The 22,666-nt window shown below is 37.2% G+C and overlaps 2 protein-coding genes across 6 annotated transcripts in view; one reads left to right on the top strand and one right to left on the bottom strand.

Annotated features, from left to right (window-relative positions):
* The window catches only part of LOC110465387 (spermatogenesis-associated serine-rich protein 1-like), a 64,611-nt gene that overhangs the window by 11,022 nt on the left and 30,923 nt on the right, over positions 1-22,666 (bottom strand). Inside the window, exon 1 of one of the 5 annotated variants that reach the window (XM_021521162.1) lies at positions 4,375-4,564. The exons of the other annotated variants lie outside the window; for them this stretch is intronic. Within the exon in view, the coding sequence (XP_021376837.1) occupies positions 4,375-4,417 (43 nt within the window). The 5' untranslated portion in view covers positions 4,418-4,564. Of the gene's footprint in view, positions 1-4,374; positions 4,565-22,666 lie in introns of those variants that run through there. 5 annotated transcript variants of the gene reach the window in all.
* Positions 11,927-22,666, top strand: part of LOC110465386 (PHD finger protein 24-like) — a 40,268-nt gene continuing 29,528 nt past the window's right edge. The window contains exon 1 of the mRNA XM_021521159.1: positions 11,927-13,290. Coding sequence (XP_021376834.1) covers positions 12,937-13,290 — 354 coding nt within the window. The 5' untranslated portion in view covers positions 11,927-12,936. The remainder of the gene's footprint in view (positions 13,291-22,666) is intronic.

Genomic DNA, 22,666 nt, shown 5'->3' on the forward strand with positions numbered 1-22,666 from the left:
CAAATTGCAAAAAATGGACACTGTTTATTTTGAAAAGGACCCCACTAGATATGACATATGAAGTACTGACACCAATAGTTAGGATTTTGCATAGCTGAGTTGTAAAGATGTAAAGGAATCAGTGGTGCATGATATCTCCGTGATACTTGTGTTGGTTTACCAACATTTTTATTCCAATTTTTTCAGTTGTGCATAATGTAAATAGTGTCAAAGTTGCTATACTAGCTTTGGCTAGAGGGAATTTCCTTAAGCTATTACAAGGTCAAAAGAGGATAAGAATTAATCAAGAACCCGGCTTGTTGGACCTTAATATACCCACAAACAAGGAAAATATGGTAGCCAATCTAGATGTCCAAAGTGCCCTGGGCAAAAGTGACCATGGATGTATCGCCTTTCAGTTTATATGAAGACACATCACACAAACCAGTGCAATAGCGAAACTTAACTACAAGTGACTATCTAAAGATGAGGGAAGAGCTAAACATAGACCGGAATACAGGTCTACAATCCGAGGACATGTAGGAAAACTACAACACATTTATTAATAAATTGTCAATTGGGATAGACAAACAGATTCCAAAAATAAAATTAGGAAAGAAGAAACATCAACAACCACTAGATGAAGAAACAGAAGATTAAGTTCAATAAAACACAGATGCTGGAGGAGAATCATGGAGACAAAGGATCACAACAAATATGTAGAGTATGTCATTAGGCAAGAAACAAAGTAAAGAGCTTGGTGCGAAAAGCTAAAAAAACAACTGGAATATATTATTGCAAAGGATGTGAAAACCAACCCGAAGAAATTTTGGAAATACGCCAATACCAAAACAAAAACTAGAACAGGAATATCTGAACTGCATGCAAAGGACAATAGTCAAGTGGTTCATATTGCTCAAAGCGAAAGAGAAAAGGCAAACGTGTTGGCGGATTACTTTAGCAGTGTTTTTACAAGAAAACCAAATGGAGACATACCTTAGCTCCCAATTAAGCATATAAAAAAACATTTTGTCTGGAAGGAACTCAGCGAACAAAAAGTTGACAAATTTATCAAAAGCATGAATACAAACAAATCCTAAGGTCCTGATAACATAAATCCAAAAAATATTGAAAGAACTTTAACCAGTAATAGCAAAACCATTCAAAATACTGTTCAATCAATCATTGCGTACTGGTTGTGTGCCATCAGCTTGGAAAGAGGGAAGGATTGCAGCTATTTTCAAGAAGGGAGATAAGTGTTATGCAGGTAGCTACAGACCAGTCAGTTTAACAAGTATCATAGGTAACTACAGACCAGTCAGTCTAACAAGTATCATAGGTAACTACAGACCAGTCAGTCTAACAAGTATCATAGGTAACTACAGACCAGTCAGTCTAACAAGTATCATAGGCAAACTGTTGGAAACAATTGTAAGGAATCACGTTATAGAGCATCTAACAAACAACAAGCTTCTAAGTACTCAGCAATTTGGTTTTGTGGAAGGGTGGTCTACATTACTCCAGCTTCTTAAAACCATGAATGACTGGACGAGAATCATTGATGAAGGGGGTGGTATGGACTTCATGATGGCCTTTGACACTGTTCCGCACAGAAGACTAATCAGCAAACTGAAATCATATGGATTGTCAGCAGAAATAGTAGCTGGATAAAAGACAACAGCATGTTGCTGTTGATCATGGTCACACCTCTGAATGGAATCAAGTCACTAGCGGAATACCACAAGGCAGGTTACTTGGACCATCATTGTTTGTTCTGTACATAAATGACCTACCAGTTGTCGTTGATTCAAACGCCCTACAGTGTTTTCCCCAGAATGAAAGAAGCATGGTATTTCAATATTTCTGTTAAAGCAGCACTCTATGTAAAATCAAAGCAGCACGGTAACTTTAGATTTACTATGAATATATAGCAGAGAAGATCTAGGATAGCAGCATGGCAAGGAATTATAGGAGCATGGTGCCATGCTGCAAAAAAAGCCTGGGGAGAACACTGCCCTACTATTTGCCTACGATACTAAATTGTATAAAGACACCAGGGTCAATGGCAATTTTTAGCAGGACCTAGACAATTTACAACAATGGTCAGACAAATTATTTCTAAAATTCCACCCGCATAAATGCAAATCAATGTACCTGGGAAATAAAAAAATGTTCAAATGATCTGCATTTATATCAAGATGTTGATGATCTGAGAACAACAGTAATGCTAACTGAGGAAATGGAAGAGAGAGACCTTGGGATAATTGTTGACAATAAATCAAGTTTTAGAAATCATATACAAAACGCCGTAAACAAAGCAAACCTAATACTTAGAGCCATCAGAAGAACATATACATACTTGGATAATAAATAATTCTGCCTACTGTATAAAGCTTTAGTTCGATCCCATCTAGAGTATGGAGCATGTGTATGGAAACCATACGAGCAACAGGATATTAAACTTCTAGAAAGTGTCCAACAGAGAGCTACTTAATTACTGCAAGGAATGAATAATTTTCGTACGAGTAAAGATTGCGTCGTCTTAAACTCCCATTGTTATTCTATAGATGTAATAGGGGAGTCATGATAAAAGTGTTCAAAATATTGAGGGGTGTCTATGATACAACAGCATCACAGAGACTTTTTTTCAATAAAACAAGATAAAAAGACTCAAGGATATTCACTCAGTCTGGATAAATCAAGGAGCAGACTGGACGTAAGGAAATACTCATTTACTCAACAAATTGTTAACAACTAGAATTCCCTACCTGAAAACGTAATTCAAGCACCAAGTCTAATAACTTTTGAAAACTGCATTGATAAATTTTGGGAAAGTAATGAAAGGAGATTCACAACAACATTAGAGTGACGTCACATCAAAAGCATATGATTTAATAAATATGGACTATGATCTGAATATAGAGGCAGATATATGCCTACGTTCAAAATAAACTAAGTTAAACTAAGTATAAGCAGCATATAAGTGTCTGACTAGAAAGGTTAAATCCCCGGTGAATGCACATATTCTTTTTACTGTTTCGTTTCAAATACAAATTGTAGCCATTGATTTTTCTCGATCAAGGAAGTGGAGAACTCGGCCTTGGCAGTGAGCAAAAGAATTTGTGGTTGTCTTCGAGGGCAAAGACTTGGAGAAAGAGGGTTTGGGGATAAAGGATGTGCATTGTGCAGGTTCAAAGTCATATTACCTAGCTAAAAGGGGAATTCCTTTTCACTTAGTGGTAGAGCATCTCTGACTAGAAAGTCTGTGCATAAATTTTCTTTTCACTATACATGTACTTCTTCCCTACTACAACAATATACTGTACATTACAATATCAGTATTAATAAATCACAATCCTAGTTTGCACACCGGTGACTATCTCATATATTGTAGCATCGAATTGGTGGTAAAATATTGGGAACCCACATTTGGAACCTATAACTGGTAAATTATATACAACATCATGGATTATTACAGACTGTAATACACTGTGTGACAGATTTCAATTGTACACAGGATTAAGGTCGCTTTCTAGCTTTGCACTAGAGGGAACTTCCCATTAGCTCAATGGAAGAGCGTCCAATTTGGAACCTGTAGATCGATTATTCTCATTCCTGTTACAAATGGTGTCCGTGTTCTCCCTGTGGTGACAAGGAGTTAGAACCTGGGTTGTGATGTTCCAGGGAAAACACATTTAAAAAGGGGAGAGTAGTTCTAGTGTGGCAGATTTTAATTGTACATAGGATTACGGTCACCTTCTAGCTTTGAGCTAGAGGGAATTTCCCTTTAGCTCAGTGATAGAGCGTCTGACTAGGAACCTATCTGGAGATCGAGGGTTGATCCCCGGTTAAAGCACAGTATTCTCTTTCCTGTTACACACTGTAGAATACAGGACCTTGTATTGCATGGCCTGAAAACTGGCTGCATCACTAAAATGATTCACCATGTAAGATATTTTTTTATTATTATCATGTTTTCATCTATACATAGTCAAATGTGTTTGAAATTCTGACTGTAAATTGAGATATATCTCATAAAAAAAACAAGGGCATAACTTCTTTTTTTTATAGTTGTACCCTTATTTTTTACATGATATTTCTCACAATTTACAATCAGAATTTAAAACATCTTTACTAAAGTATACATGTATAGCAGGTTCCATTTAGTTATCAATATTATTGAGGATGTCAGGCGCGCGTCTCTAGTGATAAAATGTGTGGCCTGACTTTTTGATACAACCACATCTAAAAACGTGTATTTATTACATAGCTGCAGAACTTTCTGTCCCAATAAAACGTCATTAGCTGGCCGAGCAGTCGTGTACATCATCAGATCATAAGCTGATAAGTGTAGAATTAAAAGTGAACCAGTATATGCCACTATCAATAACTCACCATGTTTACCCGGCCTGCCTATTTCCGTCGTTACATGTAACATTTTGCCGCTTTAGATAATCTTTTCCTGATGTATATTGCTCACGAATCTACATTATTTGATTTTTTAAACGGTAGTCTATTTGTAAACACCTGAGCAAACATCCGCCATGCGCCGAGGAAGCCGTATCCTGGCGACGACCGGAACAGGTGCCCGCTATCAGCCCGACATCTATCGGTGAAAGCTCAATTTACTCTCATTTTGTTATCATTATATAAGAAAGATAACTCTGTCTTGCTTATGATTTATTTGGTTGGCGGTCACGACCACGTCGCTAATTGCATTAATTGTTTTAAAACGCTGTATTTGTTGGCCGTTGAAATAATCGTTCAGGGAATGATCATATTTCGGGGGAAATGGTTTAACCTAAGCCAGTAATATACCCTCATGAACTTTAACACGTATATATGTGCATATATTAAATATGATTACAAATGCATTAGCCAAGAAGAAAATCATTCTAGTTCTGAAACCTGCAAATATCAAAATAGGAGGTTTCTGGAAATGTTTTCGCGCTTATTTGATGGTGCTAACTGCTAACTCAGAAACAATAGTGATTATATGGCTACCGTTAATACATTGAGCTATTGAGGGTATGAAACTTGCAAATATCAAAATAGTATCACCTTTGAATTTCTTCCTTGCATAAAAAAAAATCATCGTCTAACTAGGAGGTTTCTTGAAACCTTTTCGCGCTAATTTGAAGACACTAACTCAGAAACGATAGTGATTATATCGCTACCGTAACTTAATTGCTCAAACGTAACATTCTTTCCCCGCCCCATAGTTCATAAAACATACATTGTACTTATAGTGTAATGTACGTCATACAGGTTGTATCTGATATGTCGTATTGCATACGGTTGTTCGCACTGGGCTACATAACAACTGTCCTCTCGTGCTACTAGTCTAGCCTTCACTTTCGCAGAAAACTAACCTTATCCTATGCTCCAATGTTACTATCCGTGTTTCAAAGCTAAACCTGTCATGTCCTTTATTCTTATCAACTTTGATATAAGGCTTACCTGCTCACATCGTCCCATATCATCACCAATGATACAATGCTAACCTTATATGTTATGAATCTTCCTGTGTTACTTTCCTTGATACAAGACTAACCTTAAACTGTGCCTTTAAAGCTACTTAATGTTGTTTTTTTTGTTGTTGTTTTTTCAAAAATTTTTTTTTTTACAAAAGACAGTACAAAAAACACAACTTGCATACACTCTTTCTCTCGTACTTTGGATATTTAAGTATAACTTTCGAATTCCCCTATGAGAAGTGCATTACAAATGTTGTACCTGTGTATTTGTGACCGTAGCGGTCTGGAGTTGGAATGGATTATTCGAAATTGGATAATACACATCTCGGGCGGCAATCGAATTAGGTACAAGTTATAGGTGCATATGTGAATAGTACACAATATTTGGTAGATAAGCTGTGGTATCATTAAGTTAGAAAAGAGTCTCCATTTTTGGAGAAAGGTATTTTGTTTCCCTCTACATGTTGCGATATATTTTTCCATTTTATAATTGTACACTATATCTCTCTTTACACTTTCTATGAAAAGTGTATCACCTTCCATACGTTGTTTGTAAATGTAATATTTAACAATTAGCATAATAAGGTTCTGCACATAATATGTGTTACCTATTTTCCCAAATATAATATCTTGTTTTGCAAAGTTAATGTAAACAGAGGTTTTTGAGAATATCCAGTTTTCAAGAAGTAGCCAAAGCCTCTCGACATGCTCACATTAAAAAAATATGTGTAGTAAATTAAAGTTTCTTCAGATTGTTTGCAGAATGTACAAAGTGGGTTATCTTTTATTTTATTTTTTGTAAGAAAAGTGTTAGTTGAAAGTATTCTATGTATAATTCTATATTGAAACCACTGCAGAGTCACATCTGTTGTTATATTGAAATCTATAGTTTGTAATTTTATTAATTCAGTATTTTCATCAACACCTAGCACATTAGACCATTTGTCAATAGATTTATTAGTGCATTTAATTTTGGAAATCAAAATATCGTACATGTCTCTGCTTCCTTTTTTGCTTTTATTTATTAATCCTATGGTAATTGGAATAAATGGTTGTTGCAAATCAGCCGAGGCATTGTTTAAAGTATATGTCTGCCATAAAGGCATAAGTGAGCTTCTCAAGCCGTAGAACACTGTATGAGGTTGGCGGAAGTCATAGACTCGACAAATTCATCATAGGAATTAAGACGGTTATTTTCTATATGAACCATATCGGATGAAAATTGAATTCCTTTATCACACCATCCTTGATAAAAAAAAACCTGTGGAGTTATCTACCTTTATCTGTGTATTGAACCATAAACGTAGTTTTAGCAGGTCAGGGCGTTTAATATTAAGTTTTATGATATATTCAGCAAATGTACTAAAAATTTCCACCCAAAAAGGGTTTTTGTATCTTTGTGATAGTCTAATGTAATAGTTGTCACCCAAAGTTGTCAACTTGTTATATAATTAACATGTATTATATACATCTAACAGTATATTTTCCAGGTAGCGTCAGAATTGAGAATTCTCCGTATCCAGGTTAATTTCAATGCTTTATTAAAGGATACAATGTGTGTCATCCTACATCCACCATCCTTATACTCTTTTATAATCTGATTTCTAGCTATTCTATCTCTCGTATTCCAGATAGAATTGAAAAATATATTTTCTAATTCTTCAGTAAGTCTCTGTCTTCTGGTTTAGGTAAGCTCATAAATAAATGAGTCAATTTTGGAATTAATAGAGATTTGACTATTATAATCTTACCAAGGATAGTCAGTCTTCTTTTATACCAATGTTTTAGTGTATTACTGATATCATTAAGTTTGGCTTTAAAATTTAATTTTGGTATATCTTCAAGTTTTAAGCTAAATAGGATGCCCAGTACCGTGAACGATTCATTGGTCCACTCAAGGTTTCACTCATTACATAGTCTATTTACGGCATTTTTTCTTGAACCTATCCAGAGTGCCTTAGTTTTTTCAAAATTTGGTGTCAAGCCGGAATACTTAGAAAACTGGTCAAGAAGTTCAAGAGTATTCTTAAAAGATTTTTCCATACCATTCAAAAATATACCAGTATCATCAGCATACTGAAATAGTTTATACTCTTTGTTAACAATTGTAACACCTTTAATTTCTTGATTAGACCTTATTAGGATACCCATTAATTCTACACACAGTAGACATATATATGGCGAGATCGGATCGCCTTGACGGCAGCCCCGTCCTATATTAAAAAATGTTGAAATAAAAACAATTTGAAGTACACATAATTTAGCGTCGTTATACAAAATGCTTATCCATTTAGCAAATTCAGGACCAAACTTAAAAAACTCTAGCACATTATACATAAATTGCCAGGAAACCGAATCGAATGCCTTCTCGAAATCGATCAATGATAAAATTCCTGGTGTGTGATTTTTTCAGTATAGTACAAGATGTCATATATCCCCCTTCTGATTTTCATGAATCAGCTTATCCATATATTTTTTCATTCTATTTGCCGAGCACGTCGATAGGGTTTGTAAGAGATATTAAGGAGTGATATGGGTCTCCAATTTTTTTATGAGCTCTCTGGGCTTATCCCCTTTTGGCAACATGGAGATTATTCCTAATACACTGTATATATATATGTAAATAAGGCCTATCTGGCTATTTAACTAATAGGTACCCACCGCATATGTCCTGCATGAGTCTTGGACATGACATAGTTATTATATATATATGATACATCTTATTTTTTAACAATTCCAAAACAGTACGCAGGAAGCATGTGTATTACCCACATGTGTATATTAATTGTATATTAGGTACTCGCCCATTGCAAAACCAATGCGGTAAGGTAAGCCCAAATAGTACATGTTGAAAAATCCTGAGATTTTATTAACCATACGAGTATTGGATAAAAAATGTGAAAACTTGAGATAACTTTGACTAGTATTTCATCTCTACAGTTTCATAGTTAACAAGTAGACTATTACTACTTAAGTTTTTTAGGGTCAATGTTAAATTGTCATCAGTCTGCCTATCCAATCCCGACCAAACATCTTTTACTTGGGTAAGGGTCATGATCACAAGGTAGGGTATTGTATACTAATAGGTGGGTTTTTTTAAGAAGAGAAATAGTGGGTATTGGGTTCGTCGGGTTTGGGCGAACAAACTACACTTTAAGCCTATTTCACGTTTCGTCTGGGAATGTCCATGGGACGAGGGATACAGTAAGCTTAATATTTTTTGGAATGCAGAGCATTTGGTATAAGACATAATTAATTTAATAGTAAGTCAGTGTTTCAAATTAACAGTTCAAGTTCATTACTCAATTGAATATTTCTTCCATTTGTCCTGGGTCGATTTCCTGGTCATTAGCCAAACATCGATCTTACTTTCCCTAACCACTGTTTGCATTTCCTTGGTTCTTTTGGTCTTGAGGTGGTCGGGAAAGTCAGTACGAATGGTGATCTTTGAGGCTCTGTCAATATTTCTCGCGTTTTTTAGGACTAGATCTCTGTCTCTCATGCACACAAACCTCACTATGACTGTCTCGGGTCTAGTGTCTCTCTCCTCGCGATCGCTTCGAGTGTTTTCTGATGTTTTGCGTCTAGGTACCTACCCTATGGGTGTTATGTATTATGATCTTTTCAACGATCTTCCCGTCAATTTTCATACCGGTACACATAAGTTCCCGAATTTATAGTTCCGTCGCTTTGCCATCATCTGGGAGACCAAATATCAAAACATTATATTTCCTACTTCTACCATCCTGGTATTTCTGTTGGTTCTCGAGATATTCAATCTTTTCCATTAGTTCTTGCTTTACTTTCAGTAGTTCGACCACATTACTCTGCATTTCGTCGAATTTGTCTGAGCAAAAATCCGCCGACTGCTTCATCTCGTAAACCGCATTTTTTTATCGTGTCAACTTCGTCGTCAAGTTTCTGTTCGAGTTTGTTTATTCTGCGCTCACATTGTTCTACAGTAGCATTGGAAGTGTCAATTTTTGCGTTTACTTCCCCTATTTTGTTACATAATTTGCTATCAAGAGCTGTGATAAGTTCCTTCAAATCTTTGAACTATTTGAGCTGCTCGTCCGCCATCTTGGTTTCTGTCTGTTCTACAGTGCACGTGGCCGAGTTTTTTCTAGTGAAATACGGGTGTATGGGCTGTTTCGACGCCTCTCTAGTGCTTTTTGCGCCTCCTCGTCCTTTCCCAGGTCCCCTGGACATTCTCTGCTGCAACTCACAACGTGGGGGATGGAGAGAAAATGGGTTTATGGCATTTTCCCTCTCCAGTGTGAGAAGCGTGACTATGGTATTGATAACAGACCATCCCGTCCCGTCATCACTTGGTATTGATAATAGACCATCCCGTCCCGACATCATCAGACCAACCGTATCCCGCCGTCATTTGGTACTACTTTTTGTACTAGACAACTCCATTCCGACATCATCGGAAAATCTTGTCCCGTAATCTCTAGACCAACCGTCTCTCGTTATCACTTGCTACTACCATTGGTACTAGACCACCCCTACCCGTCATCACTAGACAAACCGTATCCCGTCATCACTACGTATCCCTTCACTAGACCGACCATATCCCGTCATCACTGGACCAACCGTATCCCATCACTAGACCAACCCTGTCCCGTCAATACTAGACCAACTCTATCCGGTCATCACTAGACTAACCCCTATCCCGTTATCACTAGACCAGCCCTGTACCGTCATCACTAGACCAACTCTGTCCCGTCATCACTAGACTAACCCTGTCCCGTCATCACTAGACCAACCCTATCACGCCATCACTAGATCAACCCTGTCCCGTCATCACGAGACCAACCGTATCCCGTCTACAATCGGTACAAGACCAGCCCTACCCCCATACCACTCGGTATAACCTTCGGGTCTAAACCAAATCTTATCTGTCATAACATGATAATAACTTTGGTACTAGACCAACTGTGTCTGTTATCTCCTAACACCGTGTTTGAAACCAGGAGACATGTCACTCTATCCCGTCCTCCCTTGGTACTTTTCTTGGTACCAGGCCAACCCTATCAAATACCCGCGTGATTCAAAGCCGATTATAGAAAGTTCAACGCCGACTTATCTTTCCGAAATGTATTCATTTCATGTGTGACAAAACTATGATCAAATGTACCCAATAATACTTTCACCGATATAGAATGTTTGGGTTTATGATAGAGAGATTGAATCCCTCGGAGGTCTCCCTGCCATTGAAAGAAAATAGTTCTACTAGTGACCTATAGTCCATCAACAGTATTGGTCAGCTTTATTCACATCTTTGGGGAATATTAAAGAATGCCGGGAGGGATATTAAACCCTCTATTTCTTAAACTACTGAGATGGTCACGGTTATTCAGATGTCTTTTTCACTAACAGTTGGGTGCTACTCAGATGTCTGACGCTAACAATTTGATATTATTCAAATATCTTTGACGCTAACAGTTGGGTGCTACTCTGATATCTTTGACGATAACAGATGGATGCTACTCAGAGTATTTTGACGGTAACAGATGGATGCTATTCAGATACTGTTGACGCTAACAGTTGGATGCTTCTCAGATATCTTTGACGCTAACCGATGGTTGCTATTCAGATATATTTGGCGTGAACAGTTGAATGTTATTCAGATACTTTTGACGCTAACAGATGGATGCTATTCAGATATAGTTGGCGTTAACAGTTTGATGCTATTCAGATACCTTTGACGCTAATAGATGGGTGCTATTCAAATACCTTTGACGCTAACAGTTTGATGCTATTCAGATGCTATTAAGATATTTGTGGCGCTCACATTTAAGTTTTATATAGATACTGTTGACACTAACATTTGATTGCTATTCAGATACCTTTGACGCTAACAGATGGATGCTATTCAGATACTTTTGACTCTAACATTAGGATGTTATTCTGATATTTTTGAGGCTAACAATTGGATGCTTCTCAGATATATTTGATGCTAAGATTTGGATGTTATTCAGATATTTGTGGCGCTTACATATGTGTTTTATATAGATATTTTCGGCGTTATCAGTTTAGTGCTATAAAGATATCCTTAGCGCACACAAGGTAAAATGAAGACACGGCTTGTTACAAAATTGTAAATTTTCATCATAAAACTTTAGATTTTTAAAGTGATATTGTCCTACATGAACATGAAAATGATTTAATCTATACACTGTTCAACCTTTTTAGTATTTCAAGTTTTGATAAATCTTTGTGTGCCAGTCTTATTGTGGTACTGTATCCAACGCAGACTTTTCAACTGTTGTTAACACTTGCCGTGCTATACTTTATCTATTTTCTATGTATTTGATACTACTGACACGAGTACCTAACAGAAGTCGTGCGCCTTTAAAACGGAAGCATTTGTGATACCGTTCTTTGTTGTAGTATTAGTGACATTTTTTTCTTTAGAATCCCTCACTGGGGTGTATTGGTGAAGAGTGACACCGATCGATCTCCACTGATAGAAGGGCGTATGTTATTGACTTGTCTGAACATTACTGCGATACATTGCACACGTATCTCAACACTACCACCAAATGTTCACAGCCCAGACTAGGGATGCTCCAACATATCGGTACCATAGGGATTAAATCTGAAGAAGAACAGAGTAACAGGGGAAATCCATCGATAGTTAGGAGATATCTAGGACAGCGATCGTGATACCAGTGTGGACAGCATGTGTGAGGGCGACACCTCAAAATGTTGTAACGCGGATTTACCAGCCGAGGGATATTTAAATCAAAATCAGCTACGTGTGTGTATTTGTTCTGCTAGAGGAAGCACGGCGGAAGAATTGTCATTATAGGATCGTATGAAACGAGCACGTGTGTTTATATATAGTCAGACACACACACAGAGTCGGCGAAGCGAGCTCGACATACTAGCGTGGACATTGTATATCGCGTCAGTGATATGATTTATACTGGAGATGACATTTACAAACTGTAATCCACATCTCGAGTGTTTATATCTTTGATGCAGGGAGACAGCCGCACTCGTTCCAAGAAATAGGCGGAAGAGGACCCAGCACTCAGCACTTAGCCTCGCTCCCCGAATCACGAATCGGGTCCTGCAGCTGTCGAGGTTCCCCCCATAGGTCCACGGATACCGGCGTCTTTTTCTTCCTCTTTAGTGAAACGGAAAAGTCAACTTGACATGTCTTGGTACGTATGTATACATTTTGCCGGTACGTATGTTACTTTCAATGTTCATCTAGACAAGCCGGAAGATTTGTAGACCTTGACAAAAATATAAGGATATCGGATTTTCTGTAAAGTCGATGGAGCATGTTCAAGTGGTTACTTATGTAAGAGGAAGCAATCTTTATACCTGCCGTTTATAAACACTAATGCTTTACATTTACTTAGTATGGTGACCTGTGATCAAAGTTTAGTGATTTTCTCGTGAATGTTCGTTGTGGATTGTATTTCAAATTCGGAAAAAGACTAAATAAAATCGGTGTATCATGGGTGCTGGCGCATCAAAACAGAGCGCCGCTCGGCGTAAGGTTCAGGCTCTGGCCGCTTTCGACGAGGCAGGGAGAAGGCACCGAGAGAAAAAAGGACACGGGGGTTCAAAGAAGGGTTTAAGGAAACGTTTATCACGGGTGGACGAGGTAACAGAGGACGAGCCTTCTATGGAGAGAACGTCCTCTGTCTCCTCTAACTGGGTACGTCTCCGGGAGAGGAGTTTGCCGAGTATTGAACTACAGCCGAAGACTACACTCAGACTCAGCGACTTCAACAAAGTTGTCAGACAGAAGACACTCGACCCGGACGATGAGAAACCGCTAGACATTCCGTATGGAAGGAGAGAAAAGGTAACCACATTGTATAGTGTTAACAATAAATAATAGGTTTATACAACGAACTTTTAGTTCATAGGTAAATTTCGTCATAAACACAACGTTAACATGTTTAACATTAACGAAACAGCCTCTTGCTAGGAGATATACCGGGTTATCAGCGATGAATGTATGTATTATTTCTAGAATGAAATCATTCGTAAGATAGCTTGTAAAGTTAATGACTCTACAAGATGTTTTTTTTACTATAAGTTATTATAAGATATTTAAAAAATCACATTATTGTTTCTATGGTTCATGACATACAAAGCTTGGGAGATACATTATAAAGTTGATACTTTATACCTGTAGTATTAGTCCGAATTATTCTGACGTTTTATCGACTTTTTTATATCGGTCTGTCGTCGATAATTCGGACTACTGTAGTACATGTTTGAATTTATTACAAATAAATAATGTATCTGATAAATTTCACTTCGATATAAACTGTATTGATATTTTGATAAAATATGTTTTGAATTTAATGATATATATGCGTCTCTATTCAAATGGGAAAATATTATTAGATGTTAAAATGTTAAAATGGCCTGCCTGTTTACCCACTACTAGTTGATACATAGGGTGACTACTACAAGTGTGTACAGTGTTCTAAAATGTATACGACGCGTACCACTTATAACTGTACAGTATATTTGCTGGCGATGACATGCTTATAAACACATCCCTGTACACGTGTCCTTGCGGGATGTAGATGAGGTCGGTATGACAACCACTTGCATTGTTTCACACGCCGGCGACATCCACTGTCACTAAGAAATGCTGACATGTTGAAGTTCGGCTAACTTCGAGAGAGCTTCTCACGTACAATGATCATGCATTACATATATGTTTTGTCGTCTATCTCACCCCATTGACAAATGTACGTAAATCCTACTCCTTGCCTTGTTTGTTAGTAACAACCGTGTTCTACCCTTAACACTCAAAGTTGTACAAATGGATGGCCGCAGATCGAACCGAAACATTTGCAAAGCTTACTCTAAGTTAAATACGATCGTTTATGAACGTTTATATAATAAAAAAAAAACACTACAATTTAGCATGTGTTTTTGAAATGCTAATAAAGATCCCAGAAACATAAATCATTGCATTGCTTCTACTGATACATCAGACAGCATGACGTTCCAAATGATAATTTGTCCAGTTTGTGATATCTACGGGTGGCGTGTTAGGAATTAGAGCGACAGTTCGTCAGTTCTAGAGGAAAATCATGATGTTATTGGATTTTGTAAATTTAAGTATGTACATATCTATTATTATTAGCAATTTCATAACTTTCACAATACCCTCGCTAAATGTATTCTGGTTTCCAATTATGTAACACAGTATCGCTATGACCTACCCGATCACGAGTAGTTCCAAGTGGTACTTGAAAAACAAACCCTATACGACCAACCGTTCCAACACATTTCTGACGAATTCTTTTCTGATTTGTACGTAAGCACTTACAAAGGCCAATAAGTGAATCTTTAAGCCACACAGTAGAGCATATTGTGTAGAATTTTGCACGTAATCAGGCCAATGTGCTTAAGATCAATATAGACACGTGTGAGCACACACACCAATAATGCAGTTCTGTAGCTAGTGTGTGTATTCTCTGCAGAAGGGTATACCGCCCGATACTGTCTGGATATGCTTTAGAATTATCATCAGTCGGCTTTGAGGAACGGACTCGGATTAAGAGAAAATATAATCGATACGAAAGCCTACTGTTAAATCCGACAGTGTCTGTGATGGTGGAAAATATTAGCTGGGAGAGAGTTTACACGAGTCTCATGTTATGGTGGAAGTAAATGAGGGCAAATGTACAAAAAAAACATTGTAGTTCTAGCTAAAGGCTTATCTTAAACGTTCGCGTAATCATAACTTTGAATAGAATTTAATTGAATTCTCGTTTCCAGTATTTGCGACTTTAATATAATATAAAAACTGGGCCACCTTGTTGTAAACATACCATAATTTATTTTCATACTCAGGATTCACTCATCAAGTTTTAAATGCAAGAGCTATCAATGTAGTATTATTGGAATGTCATGTGTGTATCTTGGTCGACTTTGTGTCTTTAAAGTGTTGAAATCTACTGCGATATCAAAACAATATGACAGAGTGGTGTTTGTACACTGTAACTTAGTGGGGTTTCAATCCTGGTAGTATCATACACAAAACTTATCATTAATGCCATTTTGGGGCCAAGGGAAGCATTAAGTAAATCATTTCTGTGATAACAAGAGAAACCCCAACAAATTATTGCCTTTGATACATACATTTAATAACGGAGTTTTATTATTCAAGTTTAAAAGCACTGTCATGTTTATACAGGTATTTAAACTAGGAGCGGACCCATTTACTTGAAGACGACGTCGCACGTTTTCAAGTATTTAAACATTGACAAACGTATAGACTATCGATGACATATGTGCTTTAAATCTAGACGCAAAGGTCATTGTAAAATAAATAGCATTTCTTAAATATATAATACGTGTAAAATGAAGAGATAATACATGTAAAAAGTACAGGATTTCTCATAGCTACAATAAATGGGAAACGGACAGGATTTCTCATATCTACAATAAATGGGAAACGGACAGGATTTCTCATAGCTACAATAAATGGGAAACGGACAGGATTTCTCATATCTACAATGAATGGGAAACGGACAGGATTTCTCATATCTACAATAAATGGGAAACGGACAGGATTTCTCAGATATACAATAAATGGGAAACGAAAAGGATTTCTCAGATATACGATACACTTTAAAGTTTCGGATACCGGTTGTCGGTGGTGTCTGAAATACTGTATTTAATCGAATATTTCAAACTACAACAGTGCGTTTATTAAAAATTCGTAAGCAATGGCTACATCGCATGTAAAACTTCATTTTCTGTTTCAGTGATAATTGTTTATACACTGCTATCGCGCAAACGATATCATGTCGATTAGCTATTTTGACACGGGCAATATATCATATCGGTTATATGTCATGTTCTAAAGTAGGAAGTAAGAAGGATAATATTTTGTTGTTGTTTTCTTCTCGAGACAGCATGCACCAATCATTACGTGTAGAGAATATATAATATGAGTTCCTATTTTGATATGAAGCGTTCTTGAAAAAATGTTTATGGTAATATATATTGAAACAAAGACAGGAAGGGAGCGGTCACGCCCTAGGCCAGTGACAAAGTTCAAGGTCTATGGCATAAATATGGCCGACATACACTGTGTCTATGTCCCTGGGTACGATCTGGACGTTTGGTTCTGCCATACACTGTGTCCATGTCCCTGGGTACGGTCCTGACGTTTAGTTCTGCCATACACTGTGTCCATGTCCCTGGGTACGGTATGGACGTTTAGTTCTGACATACACTGTGGCCATGTCCCTGGGTATGGTCTGGACGTTTAGTTCTGCCATACACTGTGTCCATGTCCCTGGGTATGGTCTGGACGTTTAGTTTTGCCATACACTGTGTCAATGTCCCTGGGTACGGTCTGGATGTTTATTTCTGACATACACTGTGTCCATGTCCCTGGGTATGGTCTGGACGTTTAGTTCTGCCATACACTGTGTCCACGTCCCTGGGTACGGTCTGGATGTTTATTTCTGACATACGCTGTGTCCATGTCCCTGGGTACGGTATGGACGTTTAGTTCTGACATACACTGTGTCCATGTCCCTGGGTACGGTATGAACGTGTAGCTCTGACATACACTGTGCCCATGTCCCTGGGTACGGTATGGACGTTTAGTGCTGACATACAATGTGTCCATGTCCCTGGGTACGGTCTGGACGTTTAGTGTGTCCATGTCCCTGGGTACGGTCTTGACGTTTAGTTCTGAAATACACTGTGTCCATATCCCTGGGTACGGTCTGGACGTTTAGTTCTGCACGATTGCTTCTCACCTTGCTGTATATGCCGTCTGTTGTTGTCCATATGAAACTATCGTTTTCCTATTTTATATTCGTGTGAAGGTTTGCCTGTTTTGATAGAATTGCTAGTTTATGACTGTCGGAAATTATTCTAGAAGTTTATTAGTCCGAAATGTCAAACGCACATCTAGTCTGATGTAGTCATGGCGTGTCTATGATGAATCATGACGTTCGAGCTGGCGAAACTCATTTAGAAATTCATCCATCTTGTTCACCATTTTCGTTTCTATAACATAACCGGCGTAGCGTTTTAGGTCCTCGATCGGTCTACTATGTTTGAAACATCTATATATTTTCACAAGTTCTATTCCTTTTTTTGGAAACTGCGCGTTATCTATTTGTTCAGCATTTGGAAACTGCGCATTGTCTGTTTGTTCAGCAATCGTTGCCTTATTTAGTACAATCACGTTCTTAATTGACCAAATGTCATACTTAGCTCGCATGGTTTTAGAAATTGAACGAAACGTCTAACGTTCATACTAGTTGAAAGTATACTGCTGTTGTGGAATTAAATGTTGTTTCTATACATTGTACGATTTATCTCCTGATGTAGAGGAACATAAGCCGGCTTATAATGATATATAAACGTCAGTACATCTACCGAGTTCGCCAACATAGTACAATGTCACATAGCAATCCTTTAACGTCAAACCCGAGGACCACATAGACATTCGATATCTTCATTGTCAGTCGTGAACTGAGGACAGTGTACACAACAAATACACACTGAAATATACAGTTTCCTTCAAATTATAAGCTTTTCCTTTTGATTTCATAATCTACATTGATTGAAACTTTCAAATATCAACATGGTTACATGCATTACGTGCTGCGTTACTGCATGTTTCAACTCGTGACATGATTTACTAGCAAAACTAATAAACACGGTCATATGACAGGATTATCACCTTTTAAATCCATAAGATTATCAATCTTGAGCAGTGTTTAAAAAATCAAACAAATTGAAGTAATTGAGAAGGCTATTTAAGCGCGTTATTTAAGGAACATAGCTGTTTAAACTTCCTATTGCGTCAATTTGATAAATGCATTCTAAAGTTCAATGTTATGTTCTCTATTTTAAGAACTCCTAGTCTGATTTTTACCAAAATTCAAACGGCATTCGTTTCGAAAGGTACGCTAGCTTCTTAAAATCACAACATGCATGCCTCAATTACGTTTGCTTCACTAATATAGTACATATCATTGAAGCTAACTTGCTGAAGAAACTGAGCAGCCTTTCTTGCTTAATTGCTGTCAAAACAAGATGGCAAGCTGAACACATGAAGTCAGATAGAGAGATTGGTCTATCATTAATCTGAGTAGGGGTCAGAGACCTAGCCGATGCGTTATCTCTCACAGCAACAGTAAGCATATTTATGAGTTAATGTATCGTAATGGTATGACAAATCATTCCGAACAAATTTTTCACACTAAAGTCCTTGACCTGAGCGATACATGGAACATACTACAGACAACGTATAGAGAATATGGACTAGTAATGTACAGTTTTAAACGTATTTCTGCTATACTTTGTAAAGTATATACAGTATTTAATTAAGGAAAATACATTTACTTAACAAATCTTGTTAATGTTTTGAAGTATCAGTAATTGTTTTACTTTTAAAGACAGATATATTCCCAATAGCGTGCATTGAAATTGAAATTTGGTACAAAACAAATTGATAAGTAACAAATTGATAACCTTTGGTTGAGAGGAGTAACATTCTTTGTAATATGTTAACTCATTTGGTTTATTTTTGTAAATTTCACTTGCTATAGCCAAATAGTGTTTTATACGATTCCAGTTAGACAAACGAGGCACTTAATCGAGAAATATTTTAATGAGATAACAATACTGCAGTGTAGAGAGAAAAAAGATCAACACAGTATATGTAATACATGGTTTAAATGCTCTAAGCAAGTGTTTTCCTCGATCTAAAGAAATGTATTCTAAGATTAATTTGTGATTTTATTTTTTAAATTTGTACATCTTCTTGGCAATAAATCGCTTTTAACTTTTACTTCAAAATTTAATGACAGTATAATGAAGGTAGAAAATTGCGTCAACTGTACTATGATCTGGTAATGTCATTTATTTGAGGCGGTCATTCGAAGTTTAAAGTTATTTTTATCGAACGAACCAAACATGCCTGCAAACAATTTAACTGACTTTATTTTGAAGTTGACATATATTTTTAGGACGACTTTAAAGAGTGTCAAGTGTATGTACTCGATTCTTCCAGTAGCCTTGATATGTAAGATCAAGGCTCGAACAGGGCCACTATTGATCGAAGGAAAAGCTTTAGGAAATACAGATTAGGAATATTGATGTTGGGTATTATGTTATCTACCATTCTGTGTAAATAACTCTCCGAACGATCCTCAAACAGGTGTTTCTGACGTTTAAATAGAGATAGTCTTCTCCAATGGGAATTATGTATTGACACAGGTAAACGAGGGCATGTAACCTAACAATTCATAAAATGAATTATAGCATTATAGACTTTCTGCTATTAAACGTTTTTGAAATGGAGTTGTTTAGCTGATGTACTTATTTTAGTCTATTGATGCATATCTTTCAGGTTACATACTAAAGGTATGTTTGTAAGTGTGTCGGGGCACATAATTCGAGTACCTTGTACAGCGTATATAGAATAGAAAATAAAGGTTCGTATAGCACAGCCAGAGAAGTCTTTATGTGTGACGTTCCTGTGTCTTGTACGGTACGTACCTTGTCACCTTCATCAGATAAATAACCAGTGAAGCTTATGTACATAAAGGTGTACACTATGTACGAGGTGTCAATAAAGCCGCCGTCAATTCGGCAACTATAACCAGCATATCAAATGGGGTTATACGTGGATGTGTTGAACGAAATATGTCCCAAGCCAAGTAAGGTAATAACGAAGTATGTCCCCAGCCAAGTAAGGTAATAACGAAATATGTCCCCAGCAAAGTAAGGTAATAACGAAATATGTACCCAGCCAAATAAGGCAATAACGAAATATGTCCCCAGCCAAGTAAGGTAATAACGAAATATGTCCCCAGCCAAGTAAGGTAATAACGAAATATGTCCCCAGCCAAATAAGGTAATATCGAAATATGTCCCCAGCCAAGTATGGTAATAACGAAATATGTCCCCAGCCAAGTATGGTAATAACGAAACAATCATATTAAAGTATTCAATACACTTTACTGGTGTAATTGTTGTCGCCTCAAGGACGTATCATGTTTAATCTTGGACCATTTACCTCGAGTCTGTTGATTCATACTGCTTTAATATTCGACACCACATGAAACCAAACCTTTAAATCAGTGTTGTGTTTCGTTATTTTTCAATAATAATAACTTTAAAGAGACTAGTCGTTCTCAATTATTTGATGGATTGTATATTTAACTTTCAAATAAAAACTGATGAACATGAATACTTAAGTGTCACTGTGGAGCAAATACCTATTCAGTGGACATCTGCAGTGTGTAATTCATGTTATTCGAAACTAATTGATATTCTATTTGCAATAAATGGTGTGAAACTTGGCATATACACGTTTGATGTTTGAAAAGTTAAAATCCTTTAAATGAATAAAACTCATAAATATTCTGCTATTATCGATGGTGCTTCGAAGGTCTTTTCGAGATTTGTTTAATGTTCAAAGGTGAGTAACGCCCACATGTATGGTAAAGAGGTTTGTTTATACAAACGAAAGTAATAAGGAAGCACTGCGGATAGAAAATTCCTTAGTTTGATTTTTGTTCTGGGGAAGATGTTTGAATCATCTCGTTCGTCAATACGTTTTGATCTTTCTTGTACAGGTTTACATGAATCTTTTAATATATGTTCGGTTAAGATGTTCCAAGTCGAATACTGCATTTAAGATGGTTGTGTTGTAGGTACAATTGTGTGATCACTATCTAATTGTACTAAGGTGGTGCAGCTGCCATTTTTATCCTTGACCGAGTAACCTAAGACTAGATGTCAACCAATGCGGTAAAGTCTTACTATCTTGTTTGTGAAAATGTGCATATGAAAAGTAACTTCAAACGCTTTGTAAAGGGACTACTACAGATGATCATTGATAAAATTATGGTTTATTTTAAGTGAAATATAAATCAAATCAATACACGTACAGTACCAACAATTGACTCGAGCAGTATTTACGTAAGATCACCTCGTATATTGTTGTTTATAACTCCGACACGATTGTCACTATAACTCAGGCAGTGTTCACCTAGGATCACCTCGTATATTGTAGTTTAACTCAGGCAGTGTTCACGTACGATCACCTCGTATATTGTAGTTTATAACTCCAACACGATTGTCGATAACTCAGACAGTGTTCACGGAAGATCACCTCGTATATTGTAGTTTATAACTCCGACACGATTGTCGATAACTCAGACAGTGTTTACGTAAGATCACCTCGTATATTGTTGATTATATCTCCGACACGATTGTCGATAACTCAGGCAGTGTTCACGTAGGATCACCTCGTATATTGTAGTTTATAACTCCGACACGATTGTCACTATAACTCAGGCAGTTATCACGTAGGATCACTTCGTATATTGTAGTTTATAACTCCGACACGATTGTCGATAACTCAGGCAGTGTTCACGTAGGATCACCTCGTATATTGTAGTTTATAACTCCAACACGATTGTCGTAACTCAGACAGTGTTCACGTAGGATCACCTCGTATATTGTAGTTTATAACTCCGACACGATTGTCGATGACTCAGACAGTGTTCACGTAAGATCACCTCGTATATTGTAGTTCATAACTCTGACACGATTGTCGATAACTCAGGCAGTGTTCACGTAAGATCACCTCGTATATTGTAGTTTATAACTCCGACACGATTGTCGTAACTCAGGCAGTGTTCACGTAAGATCACCTCGTATATTGTAGTTTATAACTCCGACACGATTGTCGATGACTCAGACAGTGTTCACGTAAGATCACCTCGTATATTGTAGTTTATAACTCCGACACGATTGTCGATAACTCAGACAGTGTTCACGTAGAATCACTTCGTATATTGTAGTTTATAACTCTGACACGATTGTCGATCACTCAGGCAGTGTTCCCGTAAGATCCCCTCGTATATTGTTGTTTAGTGTATATTGTAGTTTATCACTCCGACACGATTGGCGATAACTCAGGCAGGGTTCACGTAGGATCAACTCGTATATTGTTGTTTATAACTCTGACACGGTTGTCGATAACTCAGATCACCTCGTATATAGTTGTTTATAACTCTGACACGATTGGCGATAACTCAGGCAGGGTTCACGTAGGATCAACTCGTATATTGTTGTTTATAACCCCGACACGATTGTCGTAAATCAGGCAGTGTTGACGAAGGATACCCTCGTATATTGTAGGTTATAACTCTGACACGATT

The sequence above is a fragment of the Mizuhopecten yessoensis genome, unplaced genomic scaffold, assembly GCF_002113885.1.
Source record: "Mizuhopecten yessoensis strain PY_sf001 unplaced genomic scaffold, ASM211388v2 scaffold11073, whole genome shotgun sequence".
Lineage (NCBI taxonomy): Eukaryota > Metazoa > Mollusca > Bivalvia > Pectinida > Pectinidae > Mizuhopecten > Mizuhopecten yessoensis.